General features: G+C 41.9%; 1 protein-coding gene across 3 annotated transcripts in view; it reads right to left on the bottom strand.

Annotated features, from left to right (window-relative positions):
• TPK1 (thiamin pyrophosphokinase 1) overlaps positions 1–13,536 on the bottom strand; it is a 303,481-nt gene extending 289,945 nt beyond the window's left edge. The window contains exon 1 of one of the 3 annotated variants that reach the window (XR_008435994.1): positions 13,131–13,507. Coding sequence is in view for 2 of the 3 variants with exons in the window: in XM_053971913.1 (XP_053827888.1) it covers positions 13,131–13,173 (43 nt within the window). In the remaining variant the exon portion in view is untranslated. Of the gene's footprint in view, positions 1–13,130 lie in introns of all 3 variants that reach the window. The other 2 variants (XM_053971913.1, XM_053971909.1) reach the window with 2 other exon arrangements.
• Positions 13,537–23,134: the final 9,598 nt, after the last annotated feature.

The following is a 23,134-nucleotide window of genomic DNA, read 5'->3' as shown; positions in this document are numbered from 1 at the left end:
TTGTGAACTTTTGACATCATCTGTGATTTAGCTAAAAATAAATATTATTACTGTACTGTAGAAGAAAGCATCACTAATTTGCAGTATGAAAACTATAGACCACAAGAATAAATCCTACTGGTCTGAGTAGCCCAGGTGAAGCCAGTCTGATTACCTGAGTGACAATGTGTGCAGAAATGGCCTGTCCTCCCTTCTGAGACCAATATGCACACAGGCAACTGCCTCTGACTCTACAGATATGATGCTTAAATTCCCATCTCAGTCTTTTACAGTTTTGTACATTGATGTTTTGTACATTTGGTCTATTATTCTGCCACTAAGTAGAATCATGTCTCTGATCTGATTCTACTTCATTCTTCTTCACGCACCCTTGAAAAAGGAAAGGCTCTTAGCAACAGGGACTCCATCTTCTCAAATAATGTATTCCAGTGCTTCCCCCTGCTACACTACATGTTTTTCCCCAAATATCTATCTCAAGCCATCTTTGCTACAGCTGAAATTCATTTCTTACCCAACTGCAATAGGTGCATATTTCCAAGGTCTGTTATGTATGCTCTTGGGGAAACTATGAATAGGACAATTCTGTACAGATACACTGTGACCTGCAAAGGTTCTTCCACTGAATAGAACAGCAGGATCTCCTTCCTAAATTCTCCTCTTTTCATGGCTCCTTCTCTCAAGAAAAGTAACAAAATTCCTTTTACCTAGTACTTGTATCATAAAATGTGCATTTTCTATATGTATTTGCTGCTTGGAGAAAAGAAGAAAAAGAAGAAAAGCAAAGACTAAACAGCAAAGGACAAGATTACAAAATTAGAAGTTTATAAACTCTCACAAAATATTACTATCTATTCCTATGTATTAACTTTAGATTTCCTGTCTATTGTTCTAACTTACATTATATGGGCTGTATAACTACACTGGTCTAGAGTTCAGCCCCTTTGTTAATACTCTGAGGGCTTACATTTATTCAGTTCCAACTCTACTCTCAAAGGAAACTGGCTATTTATTTCAGCAAATGTATTCAAGAAATGTAAATCCAGGAAGAAACAGAATAGTTGTGCATAATGTTATATAAGTTTAGCATAGCTATTCATTTCACTGTCTAAATCCAATTTTTTTTTTTTTTTTTACTCCTTGTGGGATTCACAATTATAATATTTATAGATAAATAAGAATAGATTCTATGGAAATAATTTCAAAGCTTTTGATAGCTCACGGTAACCAACAGTAAATTCAGCACAGTGTGTAGTAAAATTTTACTGCAGTAACTTCTACTTGCTACCTAGGAACAACAACAAAATATTACAGGGGTTTTGGGTGTTTCATTTTTTTTTCCATTTTAAAAATACAATTTACTCAAGACATAAGGAAGAAGTACCACCCTCTAAATTTCTGAATTGCATTGCACGAGCTCTGAAACCTGTTCCTAATTCTCTAACACCTCCTTTGTTTCACATGACTAGCCACTCCATACTGCAGCATATACGCATCATCAGATATACCCATTCCTCTCTTCACAAGTTTGTCCATTCTACTTAAAGAGAAAGGAAAATAAGTCTCTCCTTTGGCAGGCCAAGTGCTTCAAATTTATAGACTAAGAGGCCAGAAAGGATCACTGTGACAATCTAGTTTAGCCTTTTGTATAAAGGACAGCCTGAAATTCATTCTGGTTTCAAGCTGAGTTGCAAATGACTTAGGCAGATTCTACATCAGTGCACCTCTAGGTACAGTATTCAAATGGTTAGTTATTCTTTCCCATGTTAAAGATCAGTACCTGATTCAGGTATGAATTTGTTTGGCTCCTATGTCCAACCTCTGCATCTCGTAAGTACCTTTGTCTGCCTGACAAAATACAGCTAAATCCAATGCAAATAACAGATTACACTGTGTGTTACCTAAAGAGCAATCCTCCTTAAGTGCACCCCTGGGACAGCTCTAACACCCCCTTACTGGAGCTGGCTGACACAAAACTTTTGGCAACAAGTATGCTATCAAAACATCTGTTGTGACCCCCTTGGAAGCGCCCCCTCCCCCACACCATATGGCCATCACCACCAAGTGGTACCCAAGGCCACAACCCAGCTCTCATCACTCCCTGTCCTCTCTGGGGACACCAGACACTGATGGATAATTTCACACACACTTCACACTTCACCAGTAGGGAAGATAGCCTGCTGCAGTGGAAGGAGACATGCCAAGCATGTTCATATTACAACACACTCTGTCCATGTTGCTGTCAGAAAACCCTGCTCTCATGGAGTACGTGTTGTATATGCTAAAAGAAGGGATTTTTTTTTTTTTTTGTCTGGCACTGCTATTGCTCCTTCCAAGTGCTTTCTGTGTAACTGGGCGTACACTTGGGGCTTTGTCAACACAACTATGGCAACTGTGGGTGCGGGGAGAAACAAATAAAAGACAAACATGGTCACAGAAACACAGCAAAAACATTACACAGCAGATCAAACTTCCTATTGACTTAAAGAGCTTTGCTGGCACAAAAATTTAACTTATGATCTTATGACAGGATAGCAGACTAAGAGAAAATAAGAAATTCTTCCACAAGGTCAAGTGACAAAACCTGTTACTATTAATCAGGTAAATATAGCAGCAGCATTACTACTCACCAGTACATTAGAACAGTAATGCAAACAGAGGCACAGGGAACTAAGAGATTTAGTTTCCAAGCAAAAACCCTGCCAACAAGTCAGTTCAAGGAAGAACATCTGGTATCAGTGATTTTATTTCCCACAGCTACAAAATGACTATTTAAATCCTCTGTTGATAGTTACCAAAGTCATTAGAAAGGCTCAAAGCCCATGCATACAGTACTAAATGTCACTCCCACAGTGGATTATGTGCAAAGAAAGCAGAGCTAATACGAAAGCACTCTTGATAACAACAGGAAGACACCAGCATCTCAAGAAGACAGAATTGACGATAACACCAATCTACAGTGAAAGTTATATCATAGAATCATAGAAGGGTTGAGGTTGGAAGGACCTTAAAGATCACCTAGTTCAAACCACCCTGAAATGGGAAGGGACACATTCCACTAGACCAGGTTACTCAGAGCCTCATCCAACCTAGCCTTGAACACTTCCAGGGATGGGGCACCCACAACTTTTCTGGGCATCTTATTCCAGTGCTTTGCCACTGTCACAGTCAAGAGTTTCCTCCTCAAATGTAATCTAAATTTACCCTCTTTCACTTTAAACCCATTTCCGCTTGTCCTATTATATGTCCTTGGCAAAAGTCCCTCACCAGCTCTCTTGTAGGGCCCCTTGAAGTACTGGAAAGCTTAGAGGTTGCTCTAAGGTCTGCCCAGAGCCTTCTCTGCTCCAGGCTGTACAACCTCAGTCTGTTTTCACAGGTCTCTCAGCCTGTTTTCATAGGGGATGTGTTCCAACCCCTTGATCATCTTTGTGGCCCTCCAGCAGATCCATGCCCTCATTCTGGAGTCACCAGAGCTGGACATAGAACTCCAGAGGGGGTCTCATGACAGTAGAGACATTAGATCAGTTTGAGGCAAAGTCTTGTGGCTGTACATTTCAAGAACACTGCTGTGCGGAGTCCAGAAAGCCAAACATTAACTTGCCCTTAACAAAAGTTTCCTCAGTATTGTCACCTTTCCTTCTTTCTTTCTGTGTTTTTTTAAGAATAAATAAAGCTCTTCTTTAAGAAACATGAAAGGCAAATTTTCCATTTGTAGCAGGAAATGGCAATATGGAGGGAGACAAACACTTTCATATCAGAGCTTAATCACCTCCACTGTGCCCAGGCTGACTCATTATGAAATTAGGTGATCACACATTGCCCAAGAGCTATTTTTGTTGCATCCGCAGCAGCTAAGAGACTGCACTACTTCTTCTGGCACTCAAAGTGTCCAAGCAGGGGATCTTTAGCTGCTTGACTCTCAAGTTGCCCTCTAACATGTTTTCTCTTTTGGATTTACAGTATGGCAAAACACTGCTTAGATGCTTATTAAACATATCTGTAAACTGAACAGGGAAACAACGCTATATGAGGACACAGACTATACTCACAAGGCTGTGCTTTACCCTCTACAGCTTGTAGAACACTAATTTCCTGAAATGAAAGTGTTGCCTGACTCAAAGAATCTGCATTAGTGGCTGTCAGTTACATTAAAAGCACACAGAGATCTTGATGCCTTGTAAGCATTGCTGATACACAGGTTAAACTCCCTGCTATAAACCTCACTTCAGCCTCCAGGATTTCCCCATACTTAACTCTCATCAAGAGTACAAAGTTTCAAAATGGAGCACCTGGAGATCAATGCTATTTCCACAGCTTCTCTGTCACACATGGCAACCCCAGGAATGTTTTGAGTGATTTAAGTCACATCACCTGCTGAACAACTGCCCAGGCACAGTTTCAAACCAACAGCCTTTTAAGTCATTCTGAAAAACTAGATCTTTAGCCTTAGCTCTGGTCCACTAGTCAGTGCTTTGCTTGCCACTTTTAAATTAGCTATAATTGTAAAAGTAAATAAATCTCACACACAGATTTCATTGACATACCAGCAGTCTTCTTCTACGAAAGCTGAATCACAGAATCGTTAAGGTTGGAATAGACCTCTGGAGATCATTTAGGCCAACCCTCCTGCCAAGGAAGGGTCACCTAGAGCAGGTTAAACAGGAACTCATCCAGGTGCATTTTGAATGTCTCCAGAGGGGAGACTCCACAACCTCTCTGAGACGCCTGTTCCAGTTTTCTGCCACCCTCAATATAAAGAAGTTTTTTCTTATGTTGAACTGGTACTACTTGTGTTTTAGTTTATGGCCATTGCTCTTTGTTCTGCTGCTGAGGGCCACTGAAAAGAGTCCGGCATCATTCTCTTGCCACCTGCCTTTGAGACGTTTATATGCATTAAAAAGATCCCCTCTTAGTTTCTTCTTCATATGAAACAGGCCCAGCTCTCACAGTCTCTCCTCCTAAGAGACATCTCAGACCCCTAACCATCTTTCACTGGACAAGTAGTTCCATCTTTTTTTTGTACTGTGGATCCCAGAACTGGACACAGCACTCCAGAATCTGTGTCACTGGGGTTGAATAGAGGGGCAGGATCAGCTCCCTTGACCTGCTGGGCACATTCTTCCTGATGCGCCCTACAATACCATTGGCTCACCTAGCCACAAGGGCTCATAATCAACCTGTCATCCACCAAGACTCCTAGGTCCTTCTCAGCAGAGCTGCTCTCTAGTAGGTCAGCCCCCAGCCCGTACTGGTGCTTGAGTTCTCTTCTTTCATGTATGCTTATACAGAATGCATAAGTGTGAATTGCATCTGTGGGGAAAAAAGAGAAACAAGAAATAGAAGAAAGAACGCCTTTCCTGACACACTTTGCTGTGTCTGCACCAAGCAAGTCCACATTCACCCTTACTGACACTGTCATGGAAGTCAAAGCTTTTCTAGTTGGGTCCCCAGTGTTTTGCAACATCAACATATTTTCCTTCTGCAGTAAAGCCAACTTATTTCTGTCAGACATACAGACATTTTTTACCACCAAAGTCACTGAACAATCTGGTCAAAAACTGTACATATAAATACTTCTTAACTACTTATTGCTAAGTTGCCCAGTATCAGTGTTGACCAGATAATTTGGGGTAAAGGACAGACCAGAAAAAAAGAGCTACAGTAAAGAAAACAAGCAATAAAACCAAACAGAACCCAGAGGTTCTGCTCCTACTGAATTCACTGGCTGGCCTCCTATTTATTTCAACTGGCCTGATAAACACATGCATCCCTCCAGCTTCTGTCCTGCCAGAGAGGAAGCCTGGCAGACAATCCATCAACATAAGCTACAAAGAATCAGCACTAGAACTGTGAAAATTCCACTGCCATTCAAAATAACATTTCAAAGCTAAGAAATTACAGGAAAAGCTTTCCAGCAGCTTCAACTGCTATTGGATATACAGCAACAGATTTAATTTAAAGTAATCCAAAAGCTACTAAATGTGCTCTCTATGTAGAATTTAACTAACAGAACATTCCTGTAAAACTTTAAATTCTCAATTTTCTTTTTAATTTTGCAAAGGCAGTACTACACAAACACTGTTAATCATATTCCTCATGTTTAAGGTCAGACCTGAATGGAATGGAGAACCTGTTTCCATAAATTCATATCTAATTCACCACAGCTATATTTTAAAGAAAAATGTAAGGCAAAAATGTGAAGAACTGGTTCTATTTCAGCTATACTCTTGTAGAAGGGACAATTGATATTCAGTTCTTTTCCATCTTGAAATTATTTGGCTATAGATCAGATTAATTAACCTTGCTGGACACACTGCAAATTCCCCTCTGTGTAGAAATCAGAGATAGGAAATGTTCTGTGCTGTACCAAAAAGCGGTTGTATGCATCTGAGTTCTCTCCTGTTGATTTACTACATTTTGTACTGGATAAGAGCTACTACTGGGTTGTAGGGATTTTATTTGTTTGTGGGTTGGTTCTGCCGTTTGTCGGTTTATTTGCTAATCTGGGGTTTTTGTTTGGTTAGAGGGCAGAGGGAGAGAAGTGTCCCCCCTCCTTTTATCCACATTTTTCAACAATGGTACTTTGAGACTGGCATGGTTATTTTTATGTCACAAAGAAAAAAAGAATTGTTACATTTGTAACTAGTAATTTCCCTGGACAAAGTTAACAGCCTTGTTCTTAAAGGTCCTACCAAACCTAAAACTCATCAGAAGTGAAAGCTGATGAGAATTGACTAATGAAAAGAAGCTTCTGATCCCTTAACTTGACTTGCTTTCAGGTGGCTTCTTTACTTTTTTTTTTTTTTTTTTTTAGTTTGCTTTTTTTAAAGCAAATTGATTTTAAGTTTCACTCTTGATGCTGCTATTTTGTACAAAGATTAAGCTTTGATTAATATCTCAGGATGTCCAAACCTAAAGCAAATGCACAAGGATGCCTGGGATTTGTTATTTTGGATCTTGAAAAATCTGAAATCTACCAGTGTTGTTTTGTCCTGAGTAAATAAAGTGCTTCATTTCTATGCTTCATATTCAATTTCTCCATAAATCAAACTTAAATAAGCTTTGTAAACAGGATAAAAAACAAACAAAGCCTCTTCTGTTTTCCACTTCCAAAAGTAAAACTAGCTTTTATATATATGTATACACACAGATTTCAGATACAGCATAATGCCAAAGGTGCAGTGAAACTGCTGCAGTATTTTAAGGCTGATGAGACACATGCAAGTGAATACAACAGAGGAAAAACAAAAGCTGAAAGTCCACTATTCTCTTTGACTACCTATACAGTCTTAAGATTAATATTTTGCTCTTGTAACACTAGCAAGTTTAAATGGTTTTCAGTAATCCTGCACACATGTAATTGGATACAAGAAACATGAACGTTTGATGACTAGAACAAGCGTATTTTCCATCTCCTTATCTCCTTAAATCACAGGAGGAAAAAAAAAAGAGATGAGAAAAAAGAAGAAGAAGAAAAAAAAGACTACAGGAGATCAGCTAGTGTGATCTCCTAGCTTTAAGCCTCAGCTGATTTAAAATAACAAGACCTTCCAAAAGGAATTTAATTTATCCAGGTGCTTTACTATCTGGGCAAGCTGTAATGAATGTTTTTGTCTCAGAAATTCCAGTAACAACATTATTGCTCTTATACTCAATGGAGTCTTGAAGATTTTTTGTTAGTTTGGGGTTCTTTCTGTTAGGTGCTTTTGGAGGTGAATTTTGTCTTAGTTTTTAGTTTGTTCTTTTCTTTCTTTTGGCTTTTGTGTTTTTTAAGATGACCTCAGACCCCTACACCATCATATTCCCACTCAAAATAGAGCTATGCCCTATTTGTGACTGCAAGATATGGAACTATCAGTGCAGACACTGCAAAACATGAGAATCCAACATCCACATAAACAGCAACTGAAGTCAACACTTTTCAAAAGGTGGCCGTGTGTGTGTAAAAAAGCAAGTAAAATAAGTAAATGTCCATTTTCCTATTAGCTCAAGTGGTTAAATGTGCTTTGTTAAAATGGTTAAAGATGCCTTGTTACCCCATTTCAAATAACACATCTATACAGAAAGCTTTATATATTAAAAAAAATATATAAAGAACTCCAAAAGCTTTCCATGAGTGAAAGCAAAGATTTAAAAGAAAGTGGTGAGGTTAACAATGAATGTGTCTTTTAAATTACATTCTACCTGTAATACTGCACTCATAAGTGCACCTGTAAGTAATCTATACAATAATACTTACAAAACAAATGCTGACCCAGCACAGCAGATCAGCAAGCAGCAGGGTCTGAGCAGGTGAATATTAACAGCTACTTCAGAAACAAACTAATGAGTTTCAGGTAACTAGACTAGATTAATGGTGCTGCTACTTAAATGAAATGAAGAACAAGAGCAGGTCAGCAACATTCACAGAAAAATGAAAAAGCATTTTGAAACTATTTAAGTTAAAAAGACAGAGCAATGTAACAGCCATATGGAAGTCCTTCCTAATTTTATTAAGGAATGCTAGTAGCAATCTTAAAAGTGACACCCCTGTTAACACTTTTCAGTTTAAGTGAATTCAGTAACAGCTTTTGAATGACCTGATTCACCTGTAAACTTCACTAGCCTGACCCAATAGCTGTGGCACAAATCCCACAAAATTGCAGAGCAATCCAATAGTTTGGGACTCCACACCTTTTCCATACACCTTTAATATTCAGGAACTAACAGAGACCATCAGGTTGATTTTCTAGACCCACAACTGTCTTGATTTCCACCACAGTTTTGTGAATTAGATGGCAAGATAATGCATCATAGATACCATGCAGAGTTCTAGTAAAGGGACATTTAAACAGTCATTGGCACGTGTACCAGGCCAGAGGCCATTCACTGAATGGCAAACGTCACTGTCTCGCAAAATAACTTCAAACCCTTAGTGTCAGATAAAAGGGAACATTAAGGAAGAAGTTCAAGCTCCAGGCATTTAAAAGGAATATGGTGATACAATCCTTTCAGAGGTAACTCGTTTACAGCCAGTAACATTTCCAGAAGACATAGAATAAAGCAAGAGACAATCAAGCTTGCAGAATGATGGAAGAGCATTCAGAGCATATTGTTACTTCCTCTTGTTCTCTTTGCTTAAAATTCAGTGCAGAATTTTATAGTCCCTTCGTACAAAGAGATGACTATATATTTTCTCCATAATTCTGAAGCAGTCTTTGTCCTGTTTGTTGTGGATCTGTCTCTCATGGCATATAGATGACTTTGCTTCAGTGAAATAAAGACAGCACACCCACTTCTGAGGAAACCATGTCTTAACCACCAGTTCTGAACACAGTGCAGTATAGGAGTGCATTTGACTCAAGGCATGGACAAGGGGGGATAGGGAAACCAACTTTCACTGGTAGCACAGGCTCCCTGTCACTCAGAGCAAACTCAGCTCCAACACACACTCAGCAAGGCACAGAAGAGAGCAGAAGGATAAATAAGATTTGACACTTCTTTGCAGCCCCTCCACCTTTACAAGGCAAGATGCTCACATTGGGAGCTCTTGGATTATAAACTGAGGAAGAGATCCTCTTTCTGCATCACTCCACTTGATAAAACCAATACTGAGCCACACTTCAAGGACTGTGCAAGGCAAGGAATCATTAATCACATCTGGAGATGAGCAAGAATCCAGGCCATGCTACGGCAAGCAATGTAAAACGTTCCCTGTGAGAAAACACAGCCTAGCAAACTGGCACTCTGCCCTTCTCAAAATCTCAAGAGGTATTCAGGGGCAACGTTATTAGAGGATGCTACTGTACTTCCACTGTTAAGCAGTCACAAGCACAGCACACTCAGCTCCCAAAGTTCATGGAATTAAAATAATAAATTAGAAACACTTGTCTCTCTGCAGAAGCACCTGCAGCACAGTCTGGGACAAGCAGCAGGAGGCAATGACAGTGCAAGAAAAGGGTATAAACAGCAGGACGGAAATGTCGAGTCTATCAAAGGATGCTCCAGATAAACAAAGCTACTCTTGTCATGAACGCACAGGCTGTAGTGTGACATCATTATGAGCCTTCTACAAGAGCCTTGCCTGTGGAGCTTCTGCCTGACACTTTCATACAGTGTACAGGTCTCTGTGGCAGAGCCTTCTGTGAGACTTTTTAAAGGTTCATTCCATAAGAACATGAAAATATATTTGCTTCAGTGTGCAAGACATAAATTTAGACTCAATCCCACTTTAAATTCTATCTTGTTACCCATTCTGAACTACATTAAGCAAATCAACATAGTTCTAAAGTCCACAGCATGGTGTTCTGACTGTAGTATGGTGATTTTCAACTGTGCTCCAGCTGTTTGACTGAATAATGTTCAAAGTCCCTGAGCATACTAGTTAGCACAGCAGTTCTCAAATATCTACTACTTTAGTATCAATCAGGTGAGATAGAGAGAGATGTACAATCTAAGAATGCACTCTACCTACACTGACTAAAATTACCAAGGCATACATGGCCCTGAAATTCCAATTCAGGTATCTAATATTATAATGTTCTAAAACCTGGGAGTGTTTCACTCTATCCTGTATCAACAAAAGAATAATTTTTGACAACTCAAAAAGAGAAACAAGGTAATTAATAATTTTCAATCATAGCTGACTAATCTTTCACAGCGTCCCCACTATAAACAGTCACACACTGCTGTACATAATATTATTTCTAGTATTGAAGGAAAGGGGCAAGGTCCATAGTGCTTCAATGGCCTCAAAAGGGTTTATTTTGTAAGCTCATGTTTAGCTTCCAGGAAGTGCCATGTTCTTCATTGATTAGCTTTATACTATTTGGACACTTAAATACCTATCCCAATGAAGCAAACAGATGGAGGAACTACCTGTAGCTACTTTCTCCAGAAGAAATCGGGAGGCTCATTTTAGCTATCCAATTTTGAAAACCTTATTTCTGAGTTCCCCAAGCAGGATACCAGAGTTTAAATGGTGGAATTGCCAAATAAATTTGCTCAGCATTGAATACTTTGAGCAGGCTAATTCAGTTGGTAATGCTGGTAATGAATGTCTGTAATGATGACAAGGATCCTGATGAAGTACCGCTGTGCATTTTACAGGCACAGCCTGTATAACCAATTGATCTGTAGGCAAGTAGCAGACTTCTATTTCAGAGAAGCAGGCTTCTTTACATCCAGCTGGAGCCTCTGGTATGAGAAGGCTATGGGTCACAATAAAACTGAACAAATATCTCCAATCTTCAAATCCAACCAGACATAACCAAAGAAAAAGACAGGCAACTCATGGAAACTGAGGACATATGGTAGCCCTAGAATTGTACAATGTCTATCAAAGGCAACTATCTTATAATACAAACAGCAATGCTGGTACTTCCACAGGGATAAATTTATAGAATCATAAAATGTTAAGGGGTGGGAATGGACCTTATAGATTACCTAGTTCCAATCCTCCCTGCTGTGGATAGGGACACCACTCACCAAAGCAGGTTGCTCAAGGCCTTATCCAACCTGGTCTTGAACAATGTCAGGGTTGGTCCATCCACAGCCTCTCTGGGCAATCTGTTCCAGTGTCTCACCACTCTCACAGTAAAGAATTTCTTCCTAATATCTATAACCTAAATTTCCCCTCTTTGAATTTGAGCCCATTACTCCTTGTCCTATCACTACAGTTCTGGGTGGAGAGTGCCTCTCTGGCTTCCCCGTAGCCCCCTTCATATACTGGGCACTTGCTATGAGGTCTCCCCACAACCTCACAGCAACCTCTTCTCCAGCCTGAACAGCCCAATTTTCTCAGCCTGTTCTCATAGGGCAAGCACTCCAGTCCTCTTATCAACAAAAGGTAGCTTTTTGTTTGGCCTTATTACATACTTAGTAATCACTTATTGTATACAAGAGGACATCATGTCACAATGAATCAAAGTTCACCCATTAAAATCTTGCCTACATGCTCATTCTCTCTTTCCCACCAAAGCAACAGTGTGCCTCAAAGTCCACATCCACACACTGTCAAACACACATTTCTGGCAAGAATTCTTTGAGTGCAGCTTTACCAGTTAGCAGTTTTGACCATATCTTGAAGAAGTTTTTAAGAACCATAGCGAAGAATGACTTAAAAAATGTATCATAGTGGAATGAATTTAAACACGCTCTTAAACTGATAGCTGTAGAAATGTACTGAATTGTTCAAGGTGTGCATTCTGTTGAACTCTGTCCTTCCTACAGGTCTTACTAGTAAATAAATAACAACAGTTACCTCAGTGCAGCAGCTGGTGTCTGTGCCAGAACAGAGTAGAAAAGAGCAGCATCAGTTAGAATTCAGCTGCTATGCCAAAATTATTTTTATGCAGCTTTAAATCATGTCATAGAAAGATAAAAATATTTACTGTTTATAATTGTATCACTGAACAACAAATTGGACCCTACTGAATTAGACTCTGTGCAAACACAGAGTGAAGAAGAGGTGCCTGTTCCAAACCGTGTACAAGCCACTTGGATAAGTCTGTGCTTATTACAGGTGCTCCATCCTTTAGACACATAATGATGTATATTAATAAAGCTCACCTCTCAGATGTCAAAAAATAATATCAAAACCACAATACTGTTGGATAGCTTGGGAAAACCAAAGAAAACCCTGAATACAAACCTCAAAGCTTTGCTGTGCAGAACTCAAGGGCAAGGCAGGGTACAAGGGTGGCTCTAAGGCAAAGCACACGGGCAGGAAGCGGGGAGCCAAAGGCACACGGGGGATGGATGCCAAGCCCGGGGATCCCTTGCCCCAGGGGGCAGCCAGGAGATACGGGACAGACAGGTGTCACCGGAGCGCTCTGCCCGGCCAAGCCGAGAAAACGGTGGCAGCAAACGGAAAGCAGCGATTGAACCCGAAGAGCTCGGCGTTTAAATGACAACGTTGAACTCCAGAGGGGCTTAACACGGTACCAAACCAATGTACTGAGCCCAAAACTGAGCCTAAGCGGGGCAGACACACGGCGGGGCAGACACACCGCGGCGTTTCCGCAGCGGGGCTCGGCGGGGCTGAGGGAGGCAGGGTCGGGGCGGGAGGCGCGGCCGCCCCGCTCCCTTCCCTTCCCTTCCTTCCACTGCCCGGCGCGGCGGGGCCGGCGCGGCTGGGGCGGGAGGTACCGTACCGGCGGGCAGGAGGCATTCCAGCGGCGTGAACGCGCGCTCCATGGCCCCGCGGGACGGGCAGGCACACGCCAAAGGCACGGAGAGCCGGGCGGGACCGGCGACGGGGGGGCGGGCGGGGAGCCGTGCCCCTTCCCGGTCTCCCCGAGGGACGCCTGTAGCCACACGGCCGCGGCGGCGGCTGCGCCCGCCCTTGCAGGCGACAAGCGGCGCCGCTGCCCGGGTACCTTCGGCCGCGCGTCCTCCTACATCCCCCGGCCAGGACCAGGGAAGCGGCACCGGCACCGGGATGTGCTCGGGACCGGGACGGTAGGGCAAGCCGAGGGAATCGATGGCCGCTGCAATCCGTTGTTCGGCGGTTGATTCAGCAGCGGGGGGAAAGGCGGGCCGCGTTGATTGGCAGCGGCGGAGGCCTATGGTCCTGCGTTGAGGGGGCGGGGCTAAGGGAGGGCCCCGCCCACGGCAGCGCCGGTACGCGCCCGAGACGGGAGAGGAAAGGGACAAGGACGTGGGCGGGAGCGCCAGGGAGGGGACAGGGAGCCAGCGAAGGAGTACCCGGCCTCCTGGGCACATGGGAGGCCGGGAAGGGCTGCGAGCACCTGCGGCGCTGTACCGAGCGCTTGGCTCGCAGTGAAAGTCCTCAAATGGCTTTCAGCCCGTGGAAACTGGAGAGAAGTAAAAACTGTGCCACGAGTGCTCATGGCCTCGCATGTCGCCTGTGTGCCGGCGCCCTGGGGATGCAGGGAAAGCCGTTCTGGCAGCATCCCGGCTCAGCTGTCCCCGCCGGTGCCGCCTTTGCCCTTCCGGCTCGCCCAGAATGATGCGGCATTCCTAGGTGCCGCTTGAGTTTCAATTAATTTCAATAATATCACAAAACTTGTTAAATTCGTAGTTTCTCCTCGCTCAGAACTCTTAATTGGGGTATAAATCATCTTCAGGCATAAAATGGACAACACTGCTAAATTTAAGTTGCTCTGGGGGCAAGTTTTGACCCCTCAAATGTGTCAATGATGTGTTTCCACTTCCTGGGCTGGCCTTTGTCCCTGGAGGTACCCCTCTTCAGCCGCTCCATCAAGGACTGGGCGGCATCGCCTCGCACCCAGCGTCGTTCCCGTCTTCCGGCTGCGTGGAACTGTGCTGGCACGGCGGCTCTCCCGGGGGCTCGGACGGAGCGCAGCGGCGCGGGGCCCCGCAGCAGAGGGCAGCAGAGGAGCGCCGGTCCCTCCCTCCATGTCTTCCTTCTCCCGTTCTTCCCTCCATCCCGTCCGTCCGTCCGCCGCCCCGGCAGCGCGGCTGGGAGCGGCCGGGAGAGCCCGCAGAGCCCCGCTCGGAGCCGCTGCGCCGCTGTTCGGGCGTGCCCTGCACCCCGGGGTGGGACGAGACGGAAGGACAAGGTCTTCTTCTAGAGGCGTTTGGAGAAAGCTTGAGCGAGGTCCACGGGCTAGATGCTCACAGGGTATTTTCCAACCTAATGATTGATTGCCTGTCAGTGAAGGTTTCCAGTCAAATGGAAGGGAAATGGGACCAACATGTCAGCCCACTCCTCGGTCCGTCCTGTTAGTCAGAGATTCTCACTCAGATCAACATAATTTAAGTGTCCTCAGTGGTGGGCTAGTCTGGGCCACATTTTTAGGACAAGGGGGAGTGGCTCCAAACTGAAAGAGGGCGGGTTTAGATTGGCTATTAGGAAGAAACCCTTTACGGATTTACAGTGTGGTGAGGCACTGGAACAGGTTGCCCAGAGGAGTTGTAGATGCCCCAGCCCCAGGAGTGCTCAAGGCCAGGCTGGATGGGGCTCTGAGCAACCTGGTCTAGTAGGTGGCCCTGCCCACGAAAGGTGCATTGAAATGATCCAGATAAGCTTGAAGGTCCCTTTCAACCCATACTGTTCCAGGATTCTGTGGTTACCTGTGGAGGCTCTCAGTTCAGTCGAAGAGAGAACAGAGAGAATTCTCTCAGGCTTCGGCCTGGGAAAGTTAGGAGAAAGAATTCAAACTATTATTATCTCTCTTTCTGTTCATGTTGTTTATAATTATGTTCTTAGAGAATGTGCTATTCATAGTTCACCAATAAAGTGAAAAGTTTTTACTTTGAGACAAATCATATTTCACCTTAGCGAGTCAGACTATAAAAACACTCACTACTTCTTGATAAATGTTCTTTAAACCTTCTAAACACCTTAGAGTCTTTTCGTCCATCCCTGACTCAACAACAACCGTTACCACATTGACTGGAGGTGCACCTTTGGTTCTAATAGTGCAAGCACCAAACCTTAGCTTAGACCTTTCAGATAAGCTGCCCTGCCACCTATGAAAGACTACGTTGTATAAGCAATTCTGGTCCACAAAGACTGATAGAAATTTAGAAGTATTGGAAGCATTCATGCCTTGGCAATGAGAGAAATGAGAGATTATTGAGAAACAAGGAAAAGATATTAGGGGCATCAAAAGTTTACTGTTGTTTACACTATAGAAATAGAAAATAGTTTGTTACACTTCTGTGCCATTTAAAATTTTATTTCCTCTGCAATGAGAACTTGAATTTCAAAGGCTCTTAGGACATTGGTATCATTTCAGTGTCCTTCTTCAAGCAGGGTAAAAACAGCCAGCATTGGGAAGAAGCAGCTTGCTGTCTTTTCCAAGAATGGAGACCATGTGGGGACTACCACGCAGTTGGCCAGTGCTCTCCTCCTCTTAATTATATTCTCTTCCACTCTGTCTCCCCACCCTGCTTCCTTTCAATTTTGACAGGCACTTTCCAATTGCTTGGTAATACTATTAAACCTTCTCCAGGATAACTTGTTTTTCTTCTTCAGTATCTTTCAGTGTCTCTGTAATTTTTTTTTTTTTTTTAATCACTCTTGAGGGGGTACCATCTGCTACAAAAAGTTGCTGATAAGCAGGTTCTTATGCATGAGAAGACTCATACTTGCTTGGAGGGAAGGTCCAATTCAGTCAGGGCCCTGTTCCTGGTAATGTTAATTTACAAGTTTTTCTCCTTCTATTCCCCTCTTCAAATTTTTTTCTTTTTTCTTTTTTTTTTACTGTAAATGCAACAGTTTCCATCTCTCCATTCCCTTCATGTCCCAGAAGATGCTTTTTCCACCTCTGTCACATCTGGGCTTCCAGGCAATCCTTTACCAGCCACGGCTGAAAAAAAAGTAGTTGTACCTCTCTCTGCTAATTGTAGTAATGCATGAGTCATCACAATAGCATTGCAAAGAGAAATCAGTCTTGAGAGACCAGGCTGGTACTAGTATGCTTTAAATCTTTTCAAGATGAGCAAAGGTCCGCAAAGTAAGGCAAACTACCAGCCCACAACACAATTAGGCAAAGGGCAAACAAGGAAGACATTCCTTCTCTCCCTGAACTCAGTCGTTCTTTCACTGCTCCTTCTTTCAGATACAAATCTCTCATCCAGAGTATAAAGCTCTTTTTCAGAATCAGCTCCACAGTAATAGCTTTAGTAGATACTATAATGCACTGACTTTGAAGGCAGGACCTGACAGCTATTTAATGCTGTTTATGAGAGCCTAACAAAGGTGTCTAGTAGAGGAAATGTAGAGAGTAAAATTAATAACTCCGTGCAGACTGGCACATTGTCTTATGGATAGTCCCTTAAGAACACTGAGCAGTCAGAAGACTTATGTGCTGTTCTGAAAAATAAACACTTTCAACTCCTTTTTGCACTTTACATCTGTGCTAGGATATCCATTAAATTATCCTGTGAAAGGCTACCAATTTAATAAACTTAGTGATATTTTTCTTGTCACACATGAGAAATTCTTCAGTGAATATTGTAAATATTACACCTGTTTTTCCAGGTAGCATATAGATTGAGCAATACTTTTTTCCTCTAGCTGGATCTCAAACTAAACCTTTTCCCCTGTTCTTTTCCTCTGGTTGTACATGTCTACATTACTTTGCAAGATTTGCAGAGCAGCGTGCAGAGAGACTATTCAAAAAATACATCCCCGGAGCATGGATATTGTGCTTTGATTACAACTGTCTTCTCTGATTAACTAAAAGGAGGGCAAGTGACCTCAACCCCAAGTGAGAAAGTAAACAGGCAAGCAGATGTAGTTCCTGAGTGACAGATGGGGCTGTCTGACCGAGAAAGTTTCAGAATGACAGGCAGTAAAGGTGGAGGGAATGTTCACGCCTTTTAAACTTCTTCTGGTAACTAAGCAGCCAGTCATGCCTCTCACCTGAGATATTATCCATTGAGTTTGTACAGGCTTGATGACTGGACTGCACAGAGAGAAAATGCAATTTATATGTATTACTATATACATTTATATATATATATATATATAAGCTTATTCCTAGCAGACTCCAGATAGCTTCCTCTTCTTTTGGAAAACTGTGCTGAGAAGCAGTCAGTCGGGCAGCTTCTGTGGAACCCAGTTATGACGTTATTGGCACTGCTTTTCAGCACCAATAAAACTGATCAGGTGGGAAGGGTTGAAGGATGATTAAGAGGGCAGCAGCTTTTTTTTACTCATAACATCTCCTGGGACTTAGTAAGGAAAGAAAAGGGAAGTTGAATTGCTAGGGGATTCACACAACGGGACTAAAGCCTGCAGTGTTTGCTGTTCTTCCTTAGGAGGATCAATCTCTGTGTATCCCAGTACAGATACACTGGTGAGGCTAACTTGTAGCATTAGTTGCTCTTAGAATTTCTTTTCCTTCTTTTAGATAGACTAATCTAATTGAGACTGAAAGATTTAGAGGTATCTGGGGATTTTGTCCAGCAAAATGATATGCCACGTCTCTAGAATTCACAGCATAATGCCTCTCTCCAAGATGAAAGTCAAATAGGCCTGGTAATGCCAGACATGATCATTTAATGCTTTATTTTTTGCCCCCTCCCTTCTTACATTTCTCACCAAAATGAGAATCATATCTCTGTGCTTGACTGAAAATACTTTAGGTTCTGTTCAAGGGCTATGGCAGATTTCACTAATTGGCATTCTGAAGCCTTTTGATTGGAAATTATGTAGAATCAAAACTACCCAGGTACCTCCAGAGTTCCCTCTTGGTGATGTCTGAAACAAGCTGCTTGTAAAGCAGGGGGCATTTGTTCCTCCAGCTACTCTAATTTTATTGCTAAAACAGGACAGCCTGTACAAGGCTGGCAATCAGGATTCCTGGAACATGTAAATATTAAGAATACTTTCTCCTTCTCCCCACAGCTTAGCTTTATACTAAAGGGAATTCAGATTTAAAACTAGCAAGCTGGGATTGTTCATTCCGGAACCTATTCCAGCATTTATGCAGAATAATAAGGTTGAGAATGTTTAGCTAACTCAGCTGTCTGATTGTCTGTACATCCCTAAGTGCTTGATAATTCAAAAAATGCAGGCATAAGTAGATAAATGGGATGCTTTATTATAGACATTATATCCTTGCAGTTCTCCTATGCCAGCAATTCAAGTCCTCACAACCTTCTCAAAACTCAAACACCAATTTGAAAGGTACAGTCATTGAGGGGAAAAAAAGAAGCCTACAAACACAGGCAGACAGAATCTAACACATATTCACATTAAGTCCATGTCCTGTAACAATTAATGGAGTCAACTTCACATTTGTTTCAAGTCTCGAAGAGGTTATGAAACTGTAAAAAAATATAATGTAAGTGCAATCTGTTTCTGAAATGGTATAGAGCAGGCTGGAGATAAAATATATTAATTATTTTAGGCCGCAGAATAAAGCAGAAGAAAATAGTGAAATAATCCTGTGGCTCACCAGGCAAGACAATGCATTCAGAAGACTTGGGTTTTAATCCTCTCTCTACTACTGGCATGTGTAGACAGAACCAAACCCCATGGATCCATAGCCTCTAGTGTATATAATGGCTTAGGAATTAACTTAGCTTCGAAGAAATCTAGCTCATAGCATTCTATGCCTTTGTGTAGAATGCATCAATAAGGTATACACGTACTTTTAAATCAACCTAAGATCAACAGCCAAATACAAATGATTTTATATTACTAATGAATAGACAGATGGCATTTGTTTAAGAATCAATTCTATGCAGATTGAGAAGAATATTTATTATGATAATCAACAATATTCTATCATGAAGATGGATGAAAGATAAACTTTGGAAAGAGGATTGTGTCTTGAAGTGATAACTTTTAGAAATAACATTTGCATCAAATCAGCTGCTATCAAGACACTATGGACAGCAGTAAGCAGAGATTGTGCAGGCTAATACTTATGATTATATTCTTGATTTCATGAGGTCAGGAGACTGTGGATTCTTGAGATGATAGACAAGCTGTTTGACTAACCTGGCAAGGAATTCCTGGGAGGCCTTGGCTGTGGTGACCTGGTAGCGCAAGAGGAGTTAAGGAGAAACAATCCAATTATTTGCTGCACTCTATTCCGCCTGGAAGAATTGTCCTGTTTTGACTGACATGTACAGGAACCTTCATTGTCTTACCAGAACTTTCATTGTCTTATCATTGTGCGACAACCAATGTGGAGAACCACTCCACAGATTCCTCTTAGGATCTTGTCTCCAGCACAGCCTAATTTCTCTTGTAGGTGCATTCCACAGCACCAAAAAAAGGCTGTGTTTTTAGTTCTTCTCACAGTCTTTACCCTGAGTTTTGTTAACTCTTCTACAAGCAGCTCTCTTAGTAGGTGACCTAAGGAAGCAGCATTTGGGCAATGAGTATTGTGTGTTTGGACTGGGTGTGAGGTGTGATGAATACTGTCCTGGGTCACTGGCCATGTCCACTGCATTAAGAGTGATAGAAAGCAAGTTGCAGTAGCTCCACACAGTGGTGTATCAGGTTCTCATCCCTGTTCCATGGGAGTGAAGCAGTCTTGTAAAACTGCAAAGGGCAACATTTACCATTAGTCATGTGGGCATGCAGCAAAGTCAAGGTGAACTTAAGGCTGTAGAGATCAGAAGGTGAATAGTGGCTCAGGATAAGAACAGGGCAAGGCCCTGCTCACTAATCATTGTTGTTCTGCCGTGGCTGGGCTGATTTTGGCCAAGTATTGTATGGGATTCTCCATGGTGGTGACTTGCCAGGGTGATGGAAAGTGTGGCCATTGATAAATGGCATTTACATTTACTGGCATACATTTACTGTAGTGACCTCTCCAAGTTACTGTTCTAAGTCATCAAAGCAAGGGAAGAAATGTTGAGTCCTGAAAGGACCTAAATCTGTCAGGGCTAGTGTTATTGTGAGGGGGAGCCACTTAGAAGGATCCCTGGCATGGAAATGATGGGAGGCACCTAGCTGCTTCAGTGTCTTTGTTAGGTTCCGTGAAAGTGGCAGTAGTGTCTGACCAGCTATTTAAAAGGCAGCAATAGAGAAAAGATAATGGCTGCAATTCTGTCCCACTAGTCTGAACAAAGCTGCCTGAGCCTGCCCTTTCCTCAAAGGCTAAATCTGTTACAGCTTGCTTGCTACTTCTGTCATTGGGTCCCAAGTGGAGAGAAAAGGACATCCTGCTGGGACAGAGGGCAGCCCTCAGATATACCTACTGGAGTTCTTATGTGAGAGAAACAAGCTCTTCTCTCATTTGTACAACCTTTCTCAACTAGTCTAGCTGGAGATGTCTATTATTAAGTGTTCTTTAATTGAGAGGAAAAAAAAAGTCCTGAGACACTCTATGGAACAATGAAAGACCCATAGCAAAAGAGCATTACACAAGACACGGTATGTAATTTATTCACATGGTTTAAGATGCTGCTACTTGTGGACATGCATACAAGTATGCACAGAGATAAAAATATGGTGCATCTTCTTTTAGCTTTGTTGCTTAAGTTAGCTGTAGGCTGACATATGATAGAGTTCAGGTTTAAATCTTCCAAGTAAAACACTTTGAAAGCAAACCTATTAAGGCTAATAGAATGAACTTACAATGCCCATGGTTAAGAAGGAGGGGGAAGTGAGACACAGTAAATTGTTCACCAAATAGCCTGTCACCTCTTAGTCTGCAGCTGAAGGCCTGCCGATGGATCATGCTATTATCTTTAATAAGCTTAATTTTAAAGTGGTATGCACATCAAATGTAAAATATCTTATGTCAGTTTTGTTATCTGTGATCCTGGATCGATCTTAAATATGTTAATAAAGAATATATAGAGTCTAAAGTGCAAAAGCATTATGCATACAATGCTTACTGAAAAATGCTTAAAATTAAAAAAAAAAAAAAAGATATTTCTGTTAAGCTACTCCTTGCATAAAAACAGTGCAGTCTTACAAACATAAAAAGTAATTCCAAGAAAATGTGTTTAAAGTAGAATAGATTTACCAAGTCAGTTGTTTGGGAGTTTTATACCACTCCATGATAGCCATTTACTTGAAGCTTAAGCTCAGATTTTCCAAGCCCCTAATACAAATTAGAACCCTATGAGATTTTGCTGTACTTGATTGCATTCTTCTCATGGGCACTTTGTCACCTTAGAAAATTCATCCAAGTATTTTAAGACCTTGTAAGAAAAAACTACCACTTGCAGCTGGGCTGCTCATGCATTTGATGAAACATGCAGCACATTTTTACTCTTGTCCAACCCCTGCTTTTCCTAGCCTCCCCTTTAAGAAATTGTGCTCAGCATGCCACAACATCAATCACATTTGCTTGACACCATTTCATAGAATCATAGAATGGTTTGTGTCAGGACTCAAAAAATCATCTAGTACCAAGCTCCCTGCCATTTCAGATGCTTTAATTCCAGTGTCTGTTACTGAAGTAGCTCCTACCCCAACAGTTCTAAGCCATGTTCTGGCTTCTACTGCAGGAATATTCTGAGTCTTATCAGGGTCCTTGCTTAAGAGGTTTCTCACCATGAAATCCAAATATCAATGAGGAAGATGTTTCAAACTGAGATTCAGTATGTATCAGCCCAGTCATGGGGATACAATCAGTAGAGTCACTAAAGCAACGTTATTATTCACATACCAAGGCTCTGCCTCTGAACAATAAAGGACAGGCAGAAGGTTGACAGCACAGCTGGGAAAAGGAAAATATGGGTAAAGTTACTAGCACAGAGCACAAGAGTATTCTCTCCCTCTATAAAGTAGAAGTCAAATGGGAAGACCAAACCTAACAGCAAGCTTTGGCAGCTTGCAACTGCCTAAGTACCTAAGGATAATGTAATTTTAGTGAACTTACGTGTAAGTTGATGTTAGTAGATGCTCATTTGTAAACTAAAATGTATCACATCCAAAGCACTCCTTGTGAAAATGTGATGTGTACCTTTGCCTGATAATAAACAAACAAAAAACCCCAAATACTTTTCCACAGAGTTACCTCTTACTGATGGAAACTGGCTAGGAATCTGTTTAAAAGAAGAAACCCAGAAAATACTGGATGAACTCTAATTGCCTTAACAGGTGACCTGGCCCTTGATTAGTACAGGTGTACTAATTACCAAAGTAGAGTAACAGCCTTGCCCTTAATGGGTTACAGCTGCAAGTAATAAAGAAAAGTATGAAAAAAGGGGTGGGAAAATATGGAGAAAAAGGACTTTGAGGAAATAGGGGAGCATCTTCTAGTCTCTCCTCGAGTATGAAAATCCATTTAGAAATGGAAGGCAAGAACCTTGCCCTTCTCCTTTCCCATCCTCAAGTACAAGGAGCCATTTGGAAATGGAAGGTAAGAACCTTGCCCCTCTTCCCTCCTCCCCTCGAGTACAATGTGCTGTTTGGAAATAGAAGGTAAGAACATTGCCCTTCTCGAGTATGAAGAGCCATTTGAGGGAGATGGGGATGTGATGCAGGCAAGTGTTTTACTTTCCATTTCCAATGGCTCTTTGTACTCAAGGAGAGGAGAGGGGCAAGTTTCTTACCTTTTGTTTTCAAATGGTTCTTTATACTTGAGGGGAGGAAAGGACAGTCATACTTTCTGCAGTGCCTATGGGAATTTAAAAGCATCCTCTATAATAGAATACAATCTTGCCATCAGAGCATAATGTGTTGCCTCAATAGCAAATCAAATTACGGGAATGATGTGGAAACATTTTAAAAAGTCTCTGTTAT

Source organism: Vidua macroura, chromosome 1 (genome assembly GCF_024509145.1).
Source record: "Vidua macroura isolate BioBank_ID:100142 chromosome 1, ASM2450914v1, whole genome shotgun sequence".
NCBI lineage: Eukaryota > Metazoa > Chordata > Aves > Passeriformes > Viduidae > Vidua > Vidua macroura.
This window is presented reverse-complemented; position numbering and strand designations above follow the sequence as displayed.